The sequence below is a fragment of the Alligator mississippiensis genome, chromosome 1 (genome assembly GCF_030867095.1).
Source record: "Alligator mississippiensis isolate rAllMis1 chromosome 1, rAllMis1, whole genome shotgun sequence".
NCBI lineage: Eukaryota > Metazoa > Chordata > Crocodylia > Alligatoridae > Alligator > Alligator mississippiensis.
In genome coordinates, this window is record NC_081824.1 from 480,313,390 (window position 1) to 480,329,657 (window position 16,268).

A 16,268-nucleotide genomic window follows, 5' to 3' on the forward strand; every position below is an offset into this window, starting at 1 on the left:
GTAGCCCAGGGGCCCTAAGGCTGCAATCATGGGTGATTGCCCTCCTTCCTCCCTTCTAGGACCATCCAGATCACCCATCTGCCTTCTCCCCCGGGGCGCTGAGGGCCCATGCTGTAAACTCCTGAGTCCTGGGACCTCACACAGCAGCTGCCTCTTCCCAGAGACCTGGACTGCCTCTTCAATCTCTGCCCCTCAAGGCTTAAGCAAAGCCTTTCCCCAGAGCCTACCAAGTTGGCAGCTTTCTGGGCCATGGGACAGGGAGAGCCCGGGTGCACAGACAGGCTGTGCACAGAGCACACGAACACACGTTGTCTAGTTCTGTGTCAGCTTCTGTCCTCGGTGGTGATAGGGTGCTGTTGTAACCTTCATGGTCCAGGAGTTGTGGAAGAGGTAAGACATTTTTGGGGTGGTATCTTTTATTGGACCACCTGCAGATCTGGGATTAAGTTAGACAAATTTTTGAACACAAGGTATTCTTCTTCTGGTCTCCTTTCACCCAGCTCTGCAGTTAACCTAATATGAGATATCGACTTGTCCCCAGAATGTCCTTGCTGCTCACATGTTTCTTACCCAGATGGCAACTTGGTTCCAGCGTCTGCACTGGCAGACAGGGAGCTGTTGCCCTTGTCTGGGGGGGACCAGGGAGTTTGCTGGGCTCCGCATTAATTCTTGTTCTTTCTCCCTTTACAGTGAAGTACAAGGCAGTGGAAGGTAAGTGCTCTATTCTAGCTTCACTGACTCCTGCCCTCATTGAAAACACCTGGAAAATCAACCACACGTCCTCCCATCTCCAGAGGCCTAACAAGGACATAACTGTATGAATGGGCCCAATCCTGAGTGTGCTGCAAGGCCTCGGCCATGTCTGCAGTGCCTGCTGGGGCAGTCCTGGGCACCGTGACCCCTGTCACCTTCCCCACACAGCACAAGCAGGGTCAGACCCACGTGCTGTCACGGGGCTCATAAATCCCCTGCTGCACGCTCACTAGCAGAGCTAATGTCAGATGTGTGGGGCCTGGGCAGAGGCCACAGTTCAGGCCCTTCCCCCGTCACCAAACATGGGCTCACTGTCACTGGTATAGACCATGGGGTCCCTGTCACTGGTATAGACCAGGGGCTTCGAAGTCTGGAACCAAGAGAAACTACCCTCTTCACTCCTCCTAGAGCCATCCTGCTTCCCCGAGTGCCGTGGTGGCCCCCAGTCATTACCTCCAGCTGAGGGGCTCTAGGCTCAGGCACATGGTGCAGTCTGTGTGTAGCATCCTCTTCTGCGTGCTGGCACCCTTTACTGCCTCAGCGCTGGGACCAGGATGAACCCTTCAGACTCTGACCCTTAAGGCTTAAACCAGGGCTTTCTCTAGAGCCCACCAAGGTGGCAGCCCTCTGGGGAGCCCTGTGCTTCTCCAGGGTCAGGGGACCATGAGAGCCCAGGTGCAAACAGACAAACTTTGCATAAAGGAGCTCAACACATATTGTCCCGTTCTGTGTTGACTTCTGTCCTCGGTGGTGTTACAGCGATGTTGTAGCCTTGATGATCCAGGAGTCATGTAAGAGGCGAGGCATTTTGGGGGTGCTATCTTTTATGGGACCACCTGCCTATCTGGGATTGAGTTAGACAAGCTTTTGAACACAAGGCATTATGCTTCTGGTCTCCTTTCTCCCAGCTGTGCAGTTCATACAATAACAAATATCGCCCCGCCACCAAAAACTGCTGCTTGTGCACTTCTGCCTTAAACCCCTGGATGCCAACCTGCTCCTGGCTCTGCCCTGTCTGACAGGGGCTGCTGCCCTTACCTGGGATGGGCCAGGAGTCTGTGGTGCTCCACATTAGTTCTCTCCACTTTGCAGCGAGATACAAGAAGTGGGAGGTAAATGAGTTTTTACTGACTCTCCTGACACCCTGAAAATCAAACCGCTCCCTCCGCATCTCCAGGAAGGACTTGTAAGAGGATGCTCTGTAGGGATCATCCTGGGGAGGCTCCTGGTCCCAGCCCTGACTCCCAGCACCCACCATGGGGCAGGCCTGGGACCTCAGCCCCTGTTGCCTTCCCCACACAGCACACGCAGGGTCAGGCCCACGTGCTCCCACGGGTCAGCTTGATCCCTGGCTGGACCTTCCCCAGTAGAGCCAGTGACAGATCCATGAGGCCAGGGCAGAGGCCAGGGCGTGGGGACCTCTCTTGCCCCAGCTCCTGAGCACTGGGACCTCCCGCTCCAGCTGCCTCACCCCTGGCACCGATCCTGACTCCTCCTCTGGGAAAGCCTCACATTGAACTCCTGTGTCTTGCTTGGGTCGGATGTCTCAGGTGGGGAGGGGTGTAGGTTGTAAACATGCTGGACTAAGGACACGGGCAGACAAGGTGCTTTGGGTGAATCTGATATCTTTTATTAGACCAACTTAAATAGTTGGGAAAAAAATTCTTAGCAAGCTTTTGGGTTCAAAAACCCTTCATCAGGCTGAGGAAGTCTCTGCAGTTGGTATGTGCTCGTCCTGGATGGAAGGAATAGTGAAAAAGCCAGAGGCTGGGCTGGTACGCATGCAAGACAGGGGAGGAGGGCACGCACGGCTACTGATGCTGGGACCTGGTGCGGCTGTGGTACAGAGCAGCCCTGTGAGGCTCTGGGATCCCTTTCTGCAGATCACAGGGTTTTTTGAACCACAGAGCTCTTCAGCTCAGCTTCCCTGAACTCGTCTAGTCCCACAATTAAACCAGGCCCTCCACCCACAGCTGCCAGCCACGACCTCGCCTTCCTGCCCAGGCCTGCCTGTGTCTGGCCCAGGGTTTTGTGTGTCTCTGGCAGACTGTTTGTCCCCTTCCAGCACTGTGACATTTTTGTTCTGGGTCTGTGCTCTCCCCTGAGGCCTGGGACAGAATGACTGACCAAGGTCCCAGGCTCTGGGATGGGCCTGAGCAATGCCTGGTCCACAAAGCATAGGGGCAGAGCAGCAGTCATGGGACAGCAACATTCATAGCAGTCCCCATCTAATCCAGGGCTCCAACAGTCATGTCCCAGCTCACGGCCCCAATCCTGTGTGGAGCTGAGTGCCCTCTGCTCCAGTGCAAACCTGCAAGAACTGTGCATGCTCAGCACTGGCTGGGCTCACACCCGGCATCACTGCAGTCATGAAATCGCTTCCTGGAGGGAGAGATCTTGGAGACCTTTGAGCTGGATGCACATTATTTCTAGTCGGGGAACGAGGGGAGGGGACCGGCAGGAGCCAGTTACGGTCCCTGGTTCTCAGACTGCCCCTGGGGCTGCTTTGGCTGACCCTGGTTGCCTGTGGTCCCTGAGGAGGGGACTGTACCCTGACACCCCTGCCCCGACACCCCACCCATGAAATTAGCAGGTGGCAGCGGGCACAGGTGCAGGTTACTCTGCTCCGTGCCAGCTGAGCACTACCTGCACCCGGGCATTGCTCACGTGTGCAGTCAGGGCCAGGTCCTGCCCATCTGCCCCATCTGCACAAAGGGGCTGGAGCAGGGGAAGGGTCTGCCCGTGTCCAGTTCTGCCTCCCTTGCAACCCTGAGTAACTCCCCCAGGGCAGCCCCACTGGCTCCTAGGACCGGGGTGGGAGAGCATCGCAGTACAGGGGCTGGAGAAGAGAGACCCTAACTCTGGCCTGGGGACCCGATCCTGCCACCTGCACCAGGCAGCATTCCTGCTGAAGCCAGCACTGGCTGTCTGTCGTGCGGGGGCAGCTTTGTCAGTGAGGATCATGGCGACTGACTGACCTGTTTTCATTTTCCTTCCCTCTGTTCTTCCCCGGGACACTCCGCCAGAGCTGGGAAAGTGCTGGTTTTGTTCTCTGCAATGTCCTGCTCACTGATACGTGTCCCGTGGGGTTTGTGCTTGTGTGTCTGAACTCTGGTTTCTGGCTTTTTCAGGACTCACCAAAGCCCAGAGACATGCAGGTGAGTGAAACCAACCCTTCCTCCGGGCCTCCTGGCCCCATCTCCCCAGGGGTGTCGGCTCCGCACTCTGCCCCTGACTCCCGGGGTGCTGCCTGGCAGGGTCACGGGTGCAAGGAGACAGAAAGTTGCCCCGAGCCCCCAGGGCTGGGCTTTGGGGAAATGCTGGGCCTCAGACCCCGGTGCAGCTGCCCTCCCTGGCGGCTCTGCTGCCTCCTGCTAGTGAGGTGCTGAGCTGCTCCCTGCTGACCCCGGCCCTGGAAACGCTCCTCCCTCTGTGTGTGATGCAGTGGCAGGTAGAGCATGGAGGACAGGGCACGGCTGGATGCCCTCAGGGGGTGGTGGGGTGAGGAACAGGGTGTCCAAACCTCACCCACCAGAGCTGTGAGCTCCCCTCCAAGGGAGAGAGGAGCTGTGTCCCCCACCCAGGACCCAAAGCCCTGCCTCCCCCTGCTCAGCTCCCAGGGCTCTGGCTGCACCCTGGAGAAGGCAGGGGTGCAGGGGCAGGCCCGTGTGTGCAGGGGCAGGCAGCAGTGTATGGGGCACTGGGGCAGCACAGCATCCATGGGTGTCCATGTCGGATCCCCGCCAGGTGCTGGCACCGTGACTCCATGTGATGTGAGAAGCAAAGTGCTGCTCAGCATCAGTGCATGTGGCAGGATCTGCCCCTCAGTGTGCAGCTGTTTATCCCAGCAGTGCCAGGAGATCCCAGCTGAGACCAGGCCCTGCGTGCTTGGAGCTGCCGGGACAAGGAGTAGGAGACAACCCTGCCCTGCCTGGTGGCTTCTCATCTAAAGGGACAGGACAGACAAGGACAGCCCATGATCCTCTCTCTCCAGCCTGAGGCCCAGGGACTCCAGGGACTTGCCCAGGGTCACACAGAGAGTCAGTGGCAGAGCAGGGAAGAGACTCCCAATCTCCTGGGTGGTGGCCCAGCACCTGCAGCCCAAGCACCTCCATCCCTGCGTGCAGAGCACAAGAAACCCTCCATCAGGGCAGGGGTGAGCAGGCCGGGTGGGAGTGTCAATCTCGGAGAGAAAGTCGGGTAGCAGAGCCCACATCTCGTGTTCTTGTCACATCCTCTGGGTCTCGGGTCTCCTGCAGCCCTGGGGGCCTTGTCCACATCCTCTGCACAGGCACTGCCCCTGTGGGGGGGAGTTAACTGGTCCAGGGGTTGGGGATAGAGAGTTGGTGCCAGGGAAACTGCTGGGGGCTGGGGTTTGGGGCTGATCTGAGAGGTGGAGGTGGAGGTTGCTTGTGGCCAGGATAAGGGGGTTTGCTCCAGGCCGAGGAGACAGCCTTGGAGATGGACACAAAGGGAGCATGCCGGGGCAGTGGGATGGATAAGGGGACAGAGCATGAAGGGGCAGGTGGGCACAGGCAGAGGATAGAGGGTGGGGGCAGGAAAAGTGGCCTAGGTGTGGAACCACAAAATAACTGATCCGTGGTGCTGGGGGTGGGAGAGAGGAGCCCGGTGGGAGAGAGGAGCCCGGTGGGAGGGTTGCTGCCGGAGGGCATCCTCCCACGACCAGTTTTGCTGCCTGGGCAGCTCCTGCGGCCGCTTGCTGGGGCTGATCACTGCAGCCATTTCTGGGAGCAGCTGCTGCTGCTTTGGGAGCGGCTGCCGGCGTGTCTGGCGGCAGTGGCAGCGATCGGCCTGTGCTTCCAGGGGGCACCGGTGCTCCCGCCTGCCTCGCCTGCCCATCACCTAGGCGGTGAGCGCGGCCGGTCAGAGGGGTGCACCAATGCTCTCAGGGGTGCACGTGTGCCCTCATGCACCCCTACGTGTCACCGCTGCCCCTGGCCCTGCTCTGCAGGCTGCTCAGTGGACTGGCCTCAGGCGGCTCCAGGCTGCAAAATGCTGGTGCCCAACCTTGCCTCCCAGCACACAGCCTGCTGCTTCCTCCCTGTGTCCCTGCGCTCTTTCCCTGACACACACGTCCTCTCCCAGGTGCAGTCCAGTCTGTGCCTAGCTTCTCCTTTTGCCTTTAGTGCCCAGGGAAACCCTTCTCCTTCTCCCTGAGCTCTTGCTCAGACCGTGTGTGTTGCCTGGGCTTTGGACAGTGGTTTCTGTCACTCCAGATCCCTCCCTCCAGGAAGGGTCTTCATGGCTCTTTCCCTGAGGCAGCAGGAAGGGCAGAAAGCAGCCTTCAGGCAGGCCTGGGGTTGCTCAGAGAGCTCAGACACACCAGTGCAAGCACAAGCCCCTCCAGGCAGCAAGAGATGCTGAATAAGATGCCTGGGTCGCTGCAGCGGTTGTCTGCCCAGGATGTTGCAAACCAGCAGTCAGTGCAGGCCTGACCCACACAGAGCTGAAGCCGAAAAGCTTCTTTCACTTGGGCCTGGTACACATGTGCCTGGGTCTGGGAGGGTCAGTCCAAGAGACCTTATAGGGGCTTCGGTGGCCCAGGCCAGCTCTGTTGCGTGGATGAGCCCTGAGGTCCTCATGGATGGAAGAGGCTCTGCAGTGAAACCCAGCAAGTCCCACGCCTTACACACACAGAATCACAGTCACAGAAAGAAGGACCAGGAGGGACCTGTGAGATCATCAAGTCCAGTCCCCTCTCATGGGCCAGGGTGCGGGGGGAGGAGAGCACACACGCTCCCTGGGGATGTGAGCCAGTCCCTGCCAGCTCTGTATATGCTGGGGTGCCTGGGCATGGCTGTAGGGGAGTTGTGCAGCTCACAACAGGGGACAAATCCCTCTGGGAGGAGAAGTCGGGCTGGACCCGTCTCTGTTTTCAGCCTGGGTGTTGGGTGGGAGCAGGGCCGATGTCCTCAAGTGGGCAAATGTCACAGCAGGTCTGGGGACAGAGCAGGGGGGAAGGTGCATTCACACTGGTGCTCTGAACAGACCCCATCCCAGACTGCTCATCTTCCCCAGCCTGCCCTTGCACAAGTGCTGCACGAGTCTCCTGTGGTTTCCCAGGGCTGCATTTCCCCAGGCCCCAAGTGGCCCCGGAGCCAAGGTCCTGTTGGGAGCCATTGGGATTTCTGCTCCTGGGTCACTGCGATGTGTTTGGAAACTGCATCGGGATGTGCAGCTTCTGGCACAATGGAGGCTGGCCAGTGCGGCACCTGGGCCCACGGGACTGGGATTGTGCAGTGCTCTGGGGGCAGACGGCCCCGGTCCCAGCAGTGTCCCAGGTCCTGTGTACACGGGGTGTCCTTGTCCCAGTGCAGTTCCTCCGGTGGAGACCCCCAGAGCAGACACACGGCGGGGGGGCTGGGACATGTCTCTTGTGCAGCTGAGCCCAGAGGTTTGGGGCAGTTAATGGGGAAATGCCCCTTCCCCGCTCGACTGCCCCAGACTCACCAGCAATGGGCCCTGTTCTGCGGTGCTTAGTGCCCCTGTCAGTGCTCCCCCTGCCCTTCCCCTCCCCTCCCCACCCCGTGCACCCAGCCCCATGCACGTGCCCCCTGCCCCCCTGCCACCCCTTCCCCCGGGCAGGCTGCTCTGCTGGGCCCCTCTGCTCCCTGCTGTCTCCCAGCCCGGCCCCCTCCCTGCAGCCTCCCTGCCGCCCCCCTCGCCCCCTTCCCAACAGCGCCCATGACACCAGCTCAGGGGTTTGGAGCCCACTCCTCTTGCCCTCCTAAGCAGAGCAGCCCACTGGGTGTGGGGGAGGGGCAGGGCAGGGACCTGCTGGAATGACAGCATCGCATGCCCCTCCCCCTCCTGGGGCTGCCCCTCCCCCACCGCAAGTCCCTCCCCCCTCATGGCTGCAGCACCCAGGCTGGGAATGCCCCGGGGATGGAGGGGCCAGTGGGGACATCCTGCTTTCCTGTTCCCCCATTTCATTTTCCCCCATTTCCCCGCAGGGCGACGGTGTATTCCCAGCAGGGACCGACCCACAAGTCCTGGGACGCAGCGAATCCCCTGTGGTTGCGGGGACTGCCTGCCCTGGCCCTGACCCGTGACTCTCCCCAGTGGACGTGACTCTGGACCCAGGGACGGCTCATCCCAACCTTGTCCTGTCTGAGGATTGGAAATGTGTGAGACACGGAGACACCCGACAGGATCTGCCCGACACCCCTGAGAGATTTGATCCTTGTGTCAATGTCCCGGGCTCGGAGGGGGTCACGGGCGGGAGGCGCTACTGGGAGGTGGAGGTGGGAGACAAGACACGCTGGGCCCTGGGTGTGTGCAGGGAGTCTGTGCACAGGAAGGGGGGGTCACATGCTCATCTGGCGATGGATACTGGGTCGTGCGGCTGTGGGACGGGGGATACAAGGCCCTCACCTCCCCCTCAACCCCCCTCCCCATGCGCGTGCGGCCCAGGCGGGTGGGGGTTTTCCTGGACTACGAGGGGGGCGAGGTCTCATTTTACAACGTGACCGACAGGTCCCATCTCTTCACTTTCACTGACACCTTCTCCGGGACCCTGCGCCCGTTCTTCAGTCCTGGTCTCAATCCTGGGGGCACCAACGCGGCTCCCCTGACCCTGTGCCCGGTCCCAGCCCAGCCCTGAGGGAATCCCTGTCCCTGCCATGACCCGCGGGGGGCACAGACTGTCCCCTCCCCGCGCCCCGACTGCCACCCCTCGGTGCCCCCGGGCTGGGGACAGGGCTGGGGTCTCCATCACAGCACCTGCTTCATGTCCCAGTCCCCACGCACACAGCCTGGGAGGGACCGGCTCCAAGCTCTCGTCCTTCATGTACAGATCCCTGCCGTCCCCGTGTTTTGTCAATCGGGACTTTGCTTTCCTCTCCCAGCACTGTCCTCCCGCCTCTCCTCTCCTCCCCTCCCTCCACGCCCTGTCCTTTGCTCTCTGCGCCTCCTGCCATAGCGTGTGAGGAGGTGAGCGCGTGCTCGTGAAAGCTGATGCGTCTCCGAGTCCATGAGCCCAGCGGTGCTCAAGCTTTCTGTGCGCGAGTGCAGGGCCCCGCACCACATCTAGGGCCACACGTGCGGTTGGACTGCACAGGCGGACCCGGACCCTGTGCACGTACATGACGGCTCAGTGCCCCGGGGACAGGGGTGCTTGGGTGGCAGGGTGTGGGGGCAGCATCCCTAGCAGGGACAGCCTGCTGGAGCCGGGGCAGAGCCACGATCCCCTGCGTGCGTGCTGCTGTGTCTTATTGTGTTTGCTTGCACTGCCCCTTCCAGGCCAAGGCCCCCGTGGTCAGCATTGCAGGGTCCAGTTGCTTGTGGCAGTTTTGCAGCACTGCTGACTCCATTTTCGCTGCCACGAGGAGCCAGTGGGCATTTGGTTATGCCACCTGTCCGTGGGGTACCTTTTGGGGGTTTCCCCACGCACTGGATACAGGCAGTCCAACTACTTACAGTTCATTATTTACAAAACCGGAGGTGGTTCATGCACCTACTTTGAACGTCTTCAAGAGCAATTTGGATGCTTATCTTGCTGGGATCCTATGACCCCAGCTGACTTCCTGCCCTGGGGCAGGGGGCTGGACTCGATGATCTTCCGAGGTCCCTTCCAGCCCTAATGTCTATGAAATCTATGAAAATCTATGAAAACAGTCATCGTCTGAATGAGGTTAAAGCAGACCAGGATATCGGTCATCAAATTGTCGAAGGCCGGTATCAATGCACTGAAAAACGCTGTCCCAATTGAATCACAGCCACCCTCAGTACAGCTCCCCAGCATAAACCTTGCACTGCAGTGACGTTCAGCAGGAGCACACGGGGGAACAAGACATCTGCTCTCCATCACACTGCCAACACAGGAGACATAGATTCATAGATTCATAGATGTTAGGGTCGGAAGGGACCTTAATAGATCATCGAGTCTGACCCCCTGCATAAGCAGGAAAGAGTGCTGGGTCTAGATGACCCCAGCTAGATACTCATCCAACCTCCTCTTGAAGACCCCCAGGGTAGGGGAGAGCACCACCTCCCTAGGGAGCCTGTTCCAGACCTTGACCACTCGAACTGTGAAGTTCTTCCTAATGTCCAATCTAAATCTGCTCTCTGCTAGCTTGTGGCCATTATTTCTTGAAACCCTTGGGGGCGTCTTGGTGAATAAATACTCACCAATTCCCTTCTGTGCCCCCGTGATGAACTTATAGGCAGCCACAAGGTCGCCTCTCAACCTTCTCTTGCGGAGGCTGAAAAGGTCCAGTTTCTCTAGTCTCTCCTCGTAGGGCTTGGTCTGCAGGCCCTTGACCATACGAGTTGCCCTTCTCTGGACCCTCTCCAGGTTATCCGCATCCTTCTTGAAGTGTGGCGCCCAGAATTGCACGCAGTACTCCAACTGCGGTCTGACCAACGCCCTATAGAGGGGAAGTATCACCTCCCTGGACCTATTTGTCATGCATCTGCTGATGCACGATAAAGTGCCATAGGCTTTTCTGATGGCTTCGTCACACTGCTGGCTCATGTTCATCTTGGAGTCCACTAGGACTCCAACATCCCTTTCCACCTCTGTGCCACCCAGCAGGTCATTCCCTGGGCTGTAGGTGTGCTGGACATTTTTCCTCCCTAGGTGCAGCACGTTGCATTTTTCCTTGTTGAACTGCATCCTGTTGTTTTCTGCCCACTTGTCCAACCTGTCCGGGTCTGCCTGCAGCTGTTCCCTGCCCTCCGGCGTGTCCACTTCTCCCCATAGCTTTGTGTCATCCGCCAACTTGGACAGAGTACATTTCACTCCCTCGTCCAAGTCGCTGATGAAGACATTAAAGAGTATCGGTCCCAGGACCGAGCCCTGCGGGACCCCACTGCCCACACCCTTCCAAGTCGAGACCGACCCATCCACCACGACTCTCTGGGTGCGACTCTCTAGCCAATTCGTCACCCACCGGACTGTGTTGTCATCCACGTCACAGCCTCTTAACTTGTTCACCAGTATGGGGTGGGATACCGTATCAAAGGCCTTCCTGAAGTCTAAGTATACGACATCCACCCCTCCTCCTGTGTCCAGGCATTTCATAACCTGTCCATAGAAAAAGACTAGATTGGTCAGGCACGATCTGCCCGCCACAAACCCGTGCTGGTTTCCCCTCAGCATAATTTGTCCTGCTGGGCCTTTACAGCAGTCCAGAAAACAGATCACAGGGTAAAGACATGCCCCCCAAGCCTCTGAGTAGGTCAGAAAACAGTAAACTATTCCTACTCCTATTTCTGTTCCTAAAAGGTGCACCAGGAAAGCCTGTATCCCACAAGGGCTAACATGCAGGGATTGCCCCCAAAAAGCAGTTCTCATCTCTCTGAAATATCTTGTCCAGCCTCTCCAACCCTTTCCTTGGCATAAGATCAAACAAGGGGACTTTTACGAGGACTGGCAAAGCTAAAAAATATGTTTAAATAACATTTTAAAATGGAAATACAGTTTTACCTTTAAAGATGCTTGTCCCTCCATAATTACCATGGCCCCAAATAAAGCCATTTTCCTTGCAATCCATTCCTCCTCCTTTTTCACCTTCTGTTGTAGCTCCTTATCTAGACCGACACTACCTTTGGGCAGGGCTTTTTCTGCACACATGCGTGTAAAACCCCATATAAGCTATTTTGCTCTAAAAAGTGCAAAAGAAAGCTTGGAAAGAAAGCACTTACTTCTTTTGTAGTAGATGAACACCGTAGTAATGTCCTTCTATTTTACTGACATAAGACACGGCCTTCTAAAGCATTAAGTATTTAACAGTAGTCAAGACTGTTTTGATCAACCACGTCCTACATTTACTCTTACAAGAAGTCGATTTGACCCATCTCTACAGCTGCACGTAGAGCAGGTTTAAATTCACTCCATTCATCAGACTCCAACAGGGAAGTTTTCAAGAAGGGTTCCTAACACTGCCACCACTGGATCAGTGTTAGCGAGGGGCGCACCGATGAAGATTTTCTTGGTCGATACACATAGCTCACTATTAACCAGCCATATCGGCTGCTACCAATCCGATAACCGATTTACAGGAGCACAGGTGGGCAGCGTGGGGAGCAGCTCCCTGCAGGTAAGCCTGTGGAGGGGAAGGGGCATGGGGGAGAGAAGAGGCATGGGGGTGCAGACTGAGGTCCCCACAGTGAGAGAGGGAGTGGAGCAGGGGCAGGGGCTGGGGTCTGTGCCCAGCCAGGGTGGTGAATGGGACCCGGGGCCAGTGCAGGAAGGAGGACAGAGCCACGGGTGGTTTGTCCAGGGGATCACTGTCCTGGTGCTTAATAATTGCAATGGGGAGCGCTCGACATAAAGGTCGTTGAATGAACTTGAGTTCAAGCACTGCCGCCACCATTTTTAAATGCAGGGACATTTTTTACTTGCCACCTCCATGCCTCTCCTGGGGGTGGGCGCAGTGGCAGGGAGCACATAGATGCGGTATCTTGGGGCACGGCTAGAAGGCATATATGTTTAGTGATGAAAATTCTCAGCTACACCGGGAAGAACAAGCCAAGAGCTAATAACGTTAATTTTCCTTTTATCAGTGCTTATCCAACACGCAACCGTTATGTTGGTGCACCTCTAGTATTACCAGCCAAGATACTTAGTGAAAACTAACCTACTATAGCCACAACTGTTACCATCTTCTCCAGTGTACGCAACACATTTTCCTCCCAAAAAGGAGCTCTAATATCAGCTGTGTCTGATATACTGAAGCTGCAGAAGAAAAGCAATAGTTAAGTAAAACTGGTCGAAATATAACTTGAATCCAAGCCTCCAAATGCCAGTGAGAATTTGCAGCCCTAGGGAGGGAAGGGCAAGAAGAGTCCAGCTGAGGGCAACAAAGATGGTTGGGGGCCGGGGCACATGGCTTGTGAGAAGAGGCTGAGGGCACTGGGCTAATTGAGTCTGGAGAATAGAAAACTGTGCGGGCAGGATTGAATAGCAGCCTTCAACTCCCTGCACGGGTAGGAAGAGGGTGGAGCTGGGCTGTTCTCAGGACAAGGAGCAATGGGCTCAAGCTGCAGCAAGGGAAGTTGAGGTTAGATATGAGGAAGAACTTTGTCACTAGGACGGGGGTGAAGCACTACAACAGGCTTCCCCGAGAGGTGTTTTTTACACAAATCTAGGATCTGAGACCCTCACACTCATCCCAACTCATTCAAAATGTGGAAGTTACAGTCCATGTCCCTTATTTTCTCTTGAAGTTTTCAGTAGATATAGATGATTTACAATTCTTTTTGACTTTCCCATTCGGGCTGCGAACAAATCGACTACTCTGTTTTGAGTCAGGTGAGACTTTCTCTTTCTTTCTCTGACCTTCATTTGGGGGATTCATTGCCCTGGTCGTCCTGAGCTGACCCTTAGTTTCAAGGCCAGAGACACATTTTAAGTTTGGTGGTTGGCTACTTGCTTTATGGAAGGTGCTGAGGAGATACTTTGGGGAATACAAAAATTAACACAGAAACAAGGAGAAAACACATTTATATAAACAAAAATCAAGATTTTAACCAGTGAACAAAAATAGACAGATGCTGAAAGGGTTGAGGATATAAGAAGGCTTTTGATGAATCCTACGGAGCTGGAACTTATTAAACGCTACCTCAGCAGTTGGCAAAATGCTCTTCTGACCTTTTTGGTGCACAAAGACGTAGTTGCTCCTGATTACTTTCGACTGCCCTAAAAAGATAGCAGAATAAGATCAGTTCCCATGGCTCGTACCCTTTTGGATGCTTTGAATGGTCTTCCAGGAGACGAGGGCCCAGAACTGAGGGCTCCCCATTCCCAAGAGCGTGCTCCGACCACTACAAAGCTGTTCAAAAGGTGGCCGCCCCCTCCTCCAGCCCTGGTTTGGAACAGGACTCACTGCAGCTGGTGTGAGTTGGAGTATGGTTAAAGGACTGGAGACTTGGGCACCTCCCTAGCATTCATCTGGACAGCAGCATCCTATTTCATTTTCCATGACAAAATGGCACTTGTCCATCGCTGGAACTGCTAGAACAGGCTACAGGTGCATTATAGACAAGAAACGCCGTAACAGCAGTTTCTGCTGCTTACGCTTCTGCCCGGCTCCAGCAAAAGTATCTCTGCATGTGACCCACGGGGAGCAGGATGAGCAGTAGCGGCCTTAGGGGAGGTAAACTGGACGACCACCTGGGGTCCCACACTTTCGGGGTCCCCAAAATTTTGAACCTAAAACAAACCTAGAATGTAGCTCAGTGGTAAAAAACCTCTTTCTTTCCGTACCTTATTATAAACGTTGTTCTTTCTTCAACTTATGAATACTGATTATCAAAATAGGTGTCGGAGCAACGGATTGACCATTGACTCTAAATTTATTTTGGTGCAAAAATCTCAATAATATGTCTCTCAATAAAATAGGTTTGTTAAGACTTGTGTTCAGAGTGTTGTATTACTTAAATGTATTATGTAATATTCTCCACTCCAGTTCCAATAAAAATTAATTACCCTGACTATCTGTATTAACAGTGTTGTATTAAGATACTTTCATTGCAGTTTCATGATAGGGCAACATGAAATTGAAATTGAAAATGTCCAACTTGCTGATAGGTCATCAATAATAAGCTTCTAATGGCCCCAAATGACTCTTGCCCAGGGCTCCGACAACCCTCAGGCCACCACTGAAACGGGGACCAGGCTCAGCAGTTGAGCTCCCTGATACTCAGGTCCTCACTAGGGCTGTGCGAAGCAGCTGTGTTGATTCAGTTTCGGATTCAGCCATTTAGAAGGGACAGTGATTCGTCTGGGTATTTTGGATAACTGTTCCGTTTTGATTCAGCCGAATCTGTTTGGGAGTTTCGACGCTGTTTCGGTGATTCGGTCATAGGCTATAATGGGGAAATACTAAAATACCTATAACTTTGTCATTTCTGGCCTGATTTGGAAGAAACTTGCAGAGATGGTAGCCCCTTCTGAGGGCATGAACCCAGCCAGGTTTCAGGGACATAGGTGCAGGGGTTCTGTGAAACAGCCCCTCAAACTCTTCAAAGAAAAACTGGTATCACTTGCTGGCGCCGGCAGCCTGCTGCTATCCCGCATGCAGATCCGGAGGCCCAAACGCCACGGGAGGGCAGCGGGGCCGTGCCAGACTCCTGCAGCGGGGTGCAGGCCACTTTATCTGTGCATGGGATGACAGCAGGCTGCCGTCCCTCCCCTAGAGCACTGGGACTGGAAGGGACCTCAGGGACAGATCGCAGACACCGCCCAGCTCCAGATGTCAATATGAGAGCAGCCCTTCCCCTCCTCTTCCCCCTCTCTCTTCGTAGTTTCTGTTTCCCAGCAAGCCCAGCTCCAAAACTCCAAAATTGGCACCGCTCCCCCACCTCCACATTTCCAGACCCGGGGGGAATATTGTGGGCTGGATGACACTGCTGCAGGGCAGATCTGACCCAGGGGGCAGGGGCTGAGCATCCATGTTCTAGGCCTTTTGTCTCCTCTCTCTTTGCTGCCAGCTGTGCTCATCACCCGGCAGGCTGCCTTGACTTGGGAAGACTACAGGAAGAAAGGCACTGAATACTTTGGCTTTCTCTAAATACATCGCTTGTAACTAGATTGCCTTCTGCAATCCATAAAGGTCTGATCGTTTCTTTGATCTTCCTTTTTCTTCTTGACATACTACTGAAGTGCCTTTTTAACTGCTTTCTATGGCCCTTGCTATTTACATTTCAAATCATATTCTGCCTTGCCTAATTTTCTTACAATCTATGACAACTTCCATCACAGCAAGTTTCTCAGCAATGCCTCTCTTGATCAATAATTTCTAAGCAATGACAGAAAGACCACAGAGCGCCCCATGGCCACAACCAGGAACTTGGACTTGAATCCTCTATATGACACGTTCCTGCCATGACTGTCGGAGCATCCCTCTCTGAAGTGATTCATAGAAAACTTGGAAAGTCTCACTTCTTCCCAATGTGCAACAAAAATTCTGAATTTCCAGAAAAAATTAACCGTTTCTTTCTCTGGTCAGAACTGGTTCTAACCTTGTCTTCAGTGTTTTAGTGAGTATTACTGCATGTAGCATTTTTAGACAAAGGGGTCCAATCATGACCTCAGTTCAATCAGTATGGATTCAGAGTTAGTCTACTGAACGGACTGTCATTTCACCCACATCAAAACTGCTTTTCACTGGTATGCCAAACACATTCAAACCTCCTGAAGTATTTCTCCCCTGCCTAATTTCACCCCCTCTAAAAATATTGAGAGCAACAAGACTGGCTCAGAAAGAAGTGGTCAGCATTTTCTTTTATTGAAAGAAACTCTATTTTCCGGATTGTCTTTACAGCTCAACTTTTTGAAATTGAAAAAAGTGAAAAAAAGCAAGTAAAGTTGAATCTCCCAGGCTAGAACAGGCACCCGTGCTCCGCTCTTAACTAGGAGTAATGGAGGGAAGTAGCCTGGAAAACAGACGCTTACCTTGCCTACACTAGCAGAAGAATCGGGTTTTTTCTTGCTTGTCCGTGATTTCTGACCAGACCTGTGATGAAAAGTAAAAAATGTTTAGTCCCCA

At 54.8% G+C, this 16,268-nt stretch overlaps 1 protein-coding gene and 1 pseudogene across 1 annotated transcript in view; both read left to right on the forward strand.

Annotated features, from left to right (window-relative positions):
• Positions 1–7,908, forward strand: part of LOC106737791 (butyrophilin subfamily 3 member A2-like) — a 52,474-nt gene extending 44,566 nt beyond the window's left edge. The window contains exons 23-25 of the mRNA XM_059723303.1: positions 691–711; positions 3,885–3,911; positions 7,728–7,908. Of these exons, the coding sequence (XP_059579286.1) occupies positions 691–711; positions 3,885–3,911; positions 7,728–7,819 (140 nt within the window). The 3' untranslated portion in view covers positions 7,820–7,908. The remainder of the gene's footprint in view (positions 1–690; positions 712–3,884; positions 3,912–7,727) is intronic.
• Positions 7,827–14,170, forward strand: LOC132248860 (E3 ubiquitin-protein ligase TRIM39-like; annotated as a pseudogene).
• Positions 14,171–16,268: the final 2,098 nt, after the last annotated feature.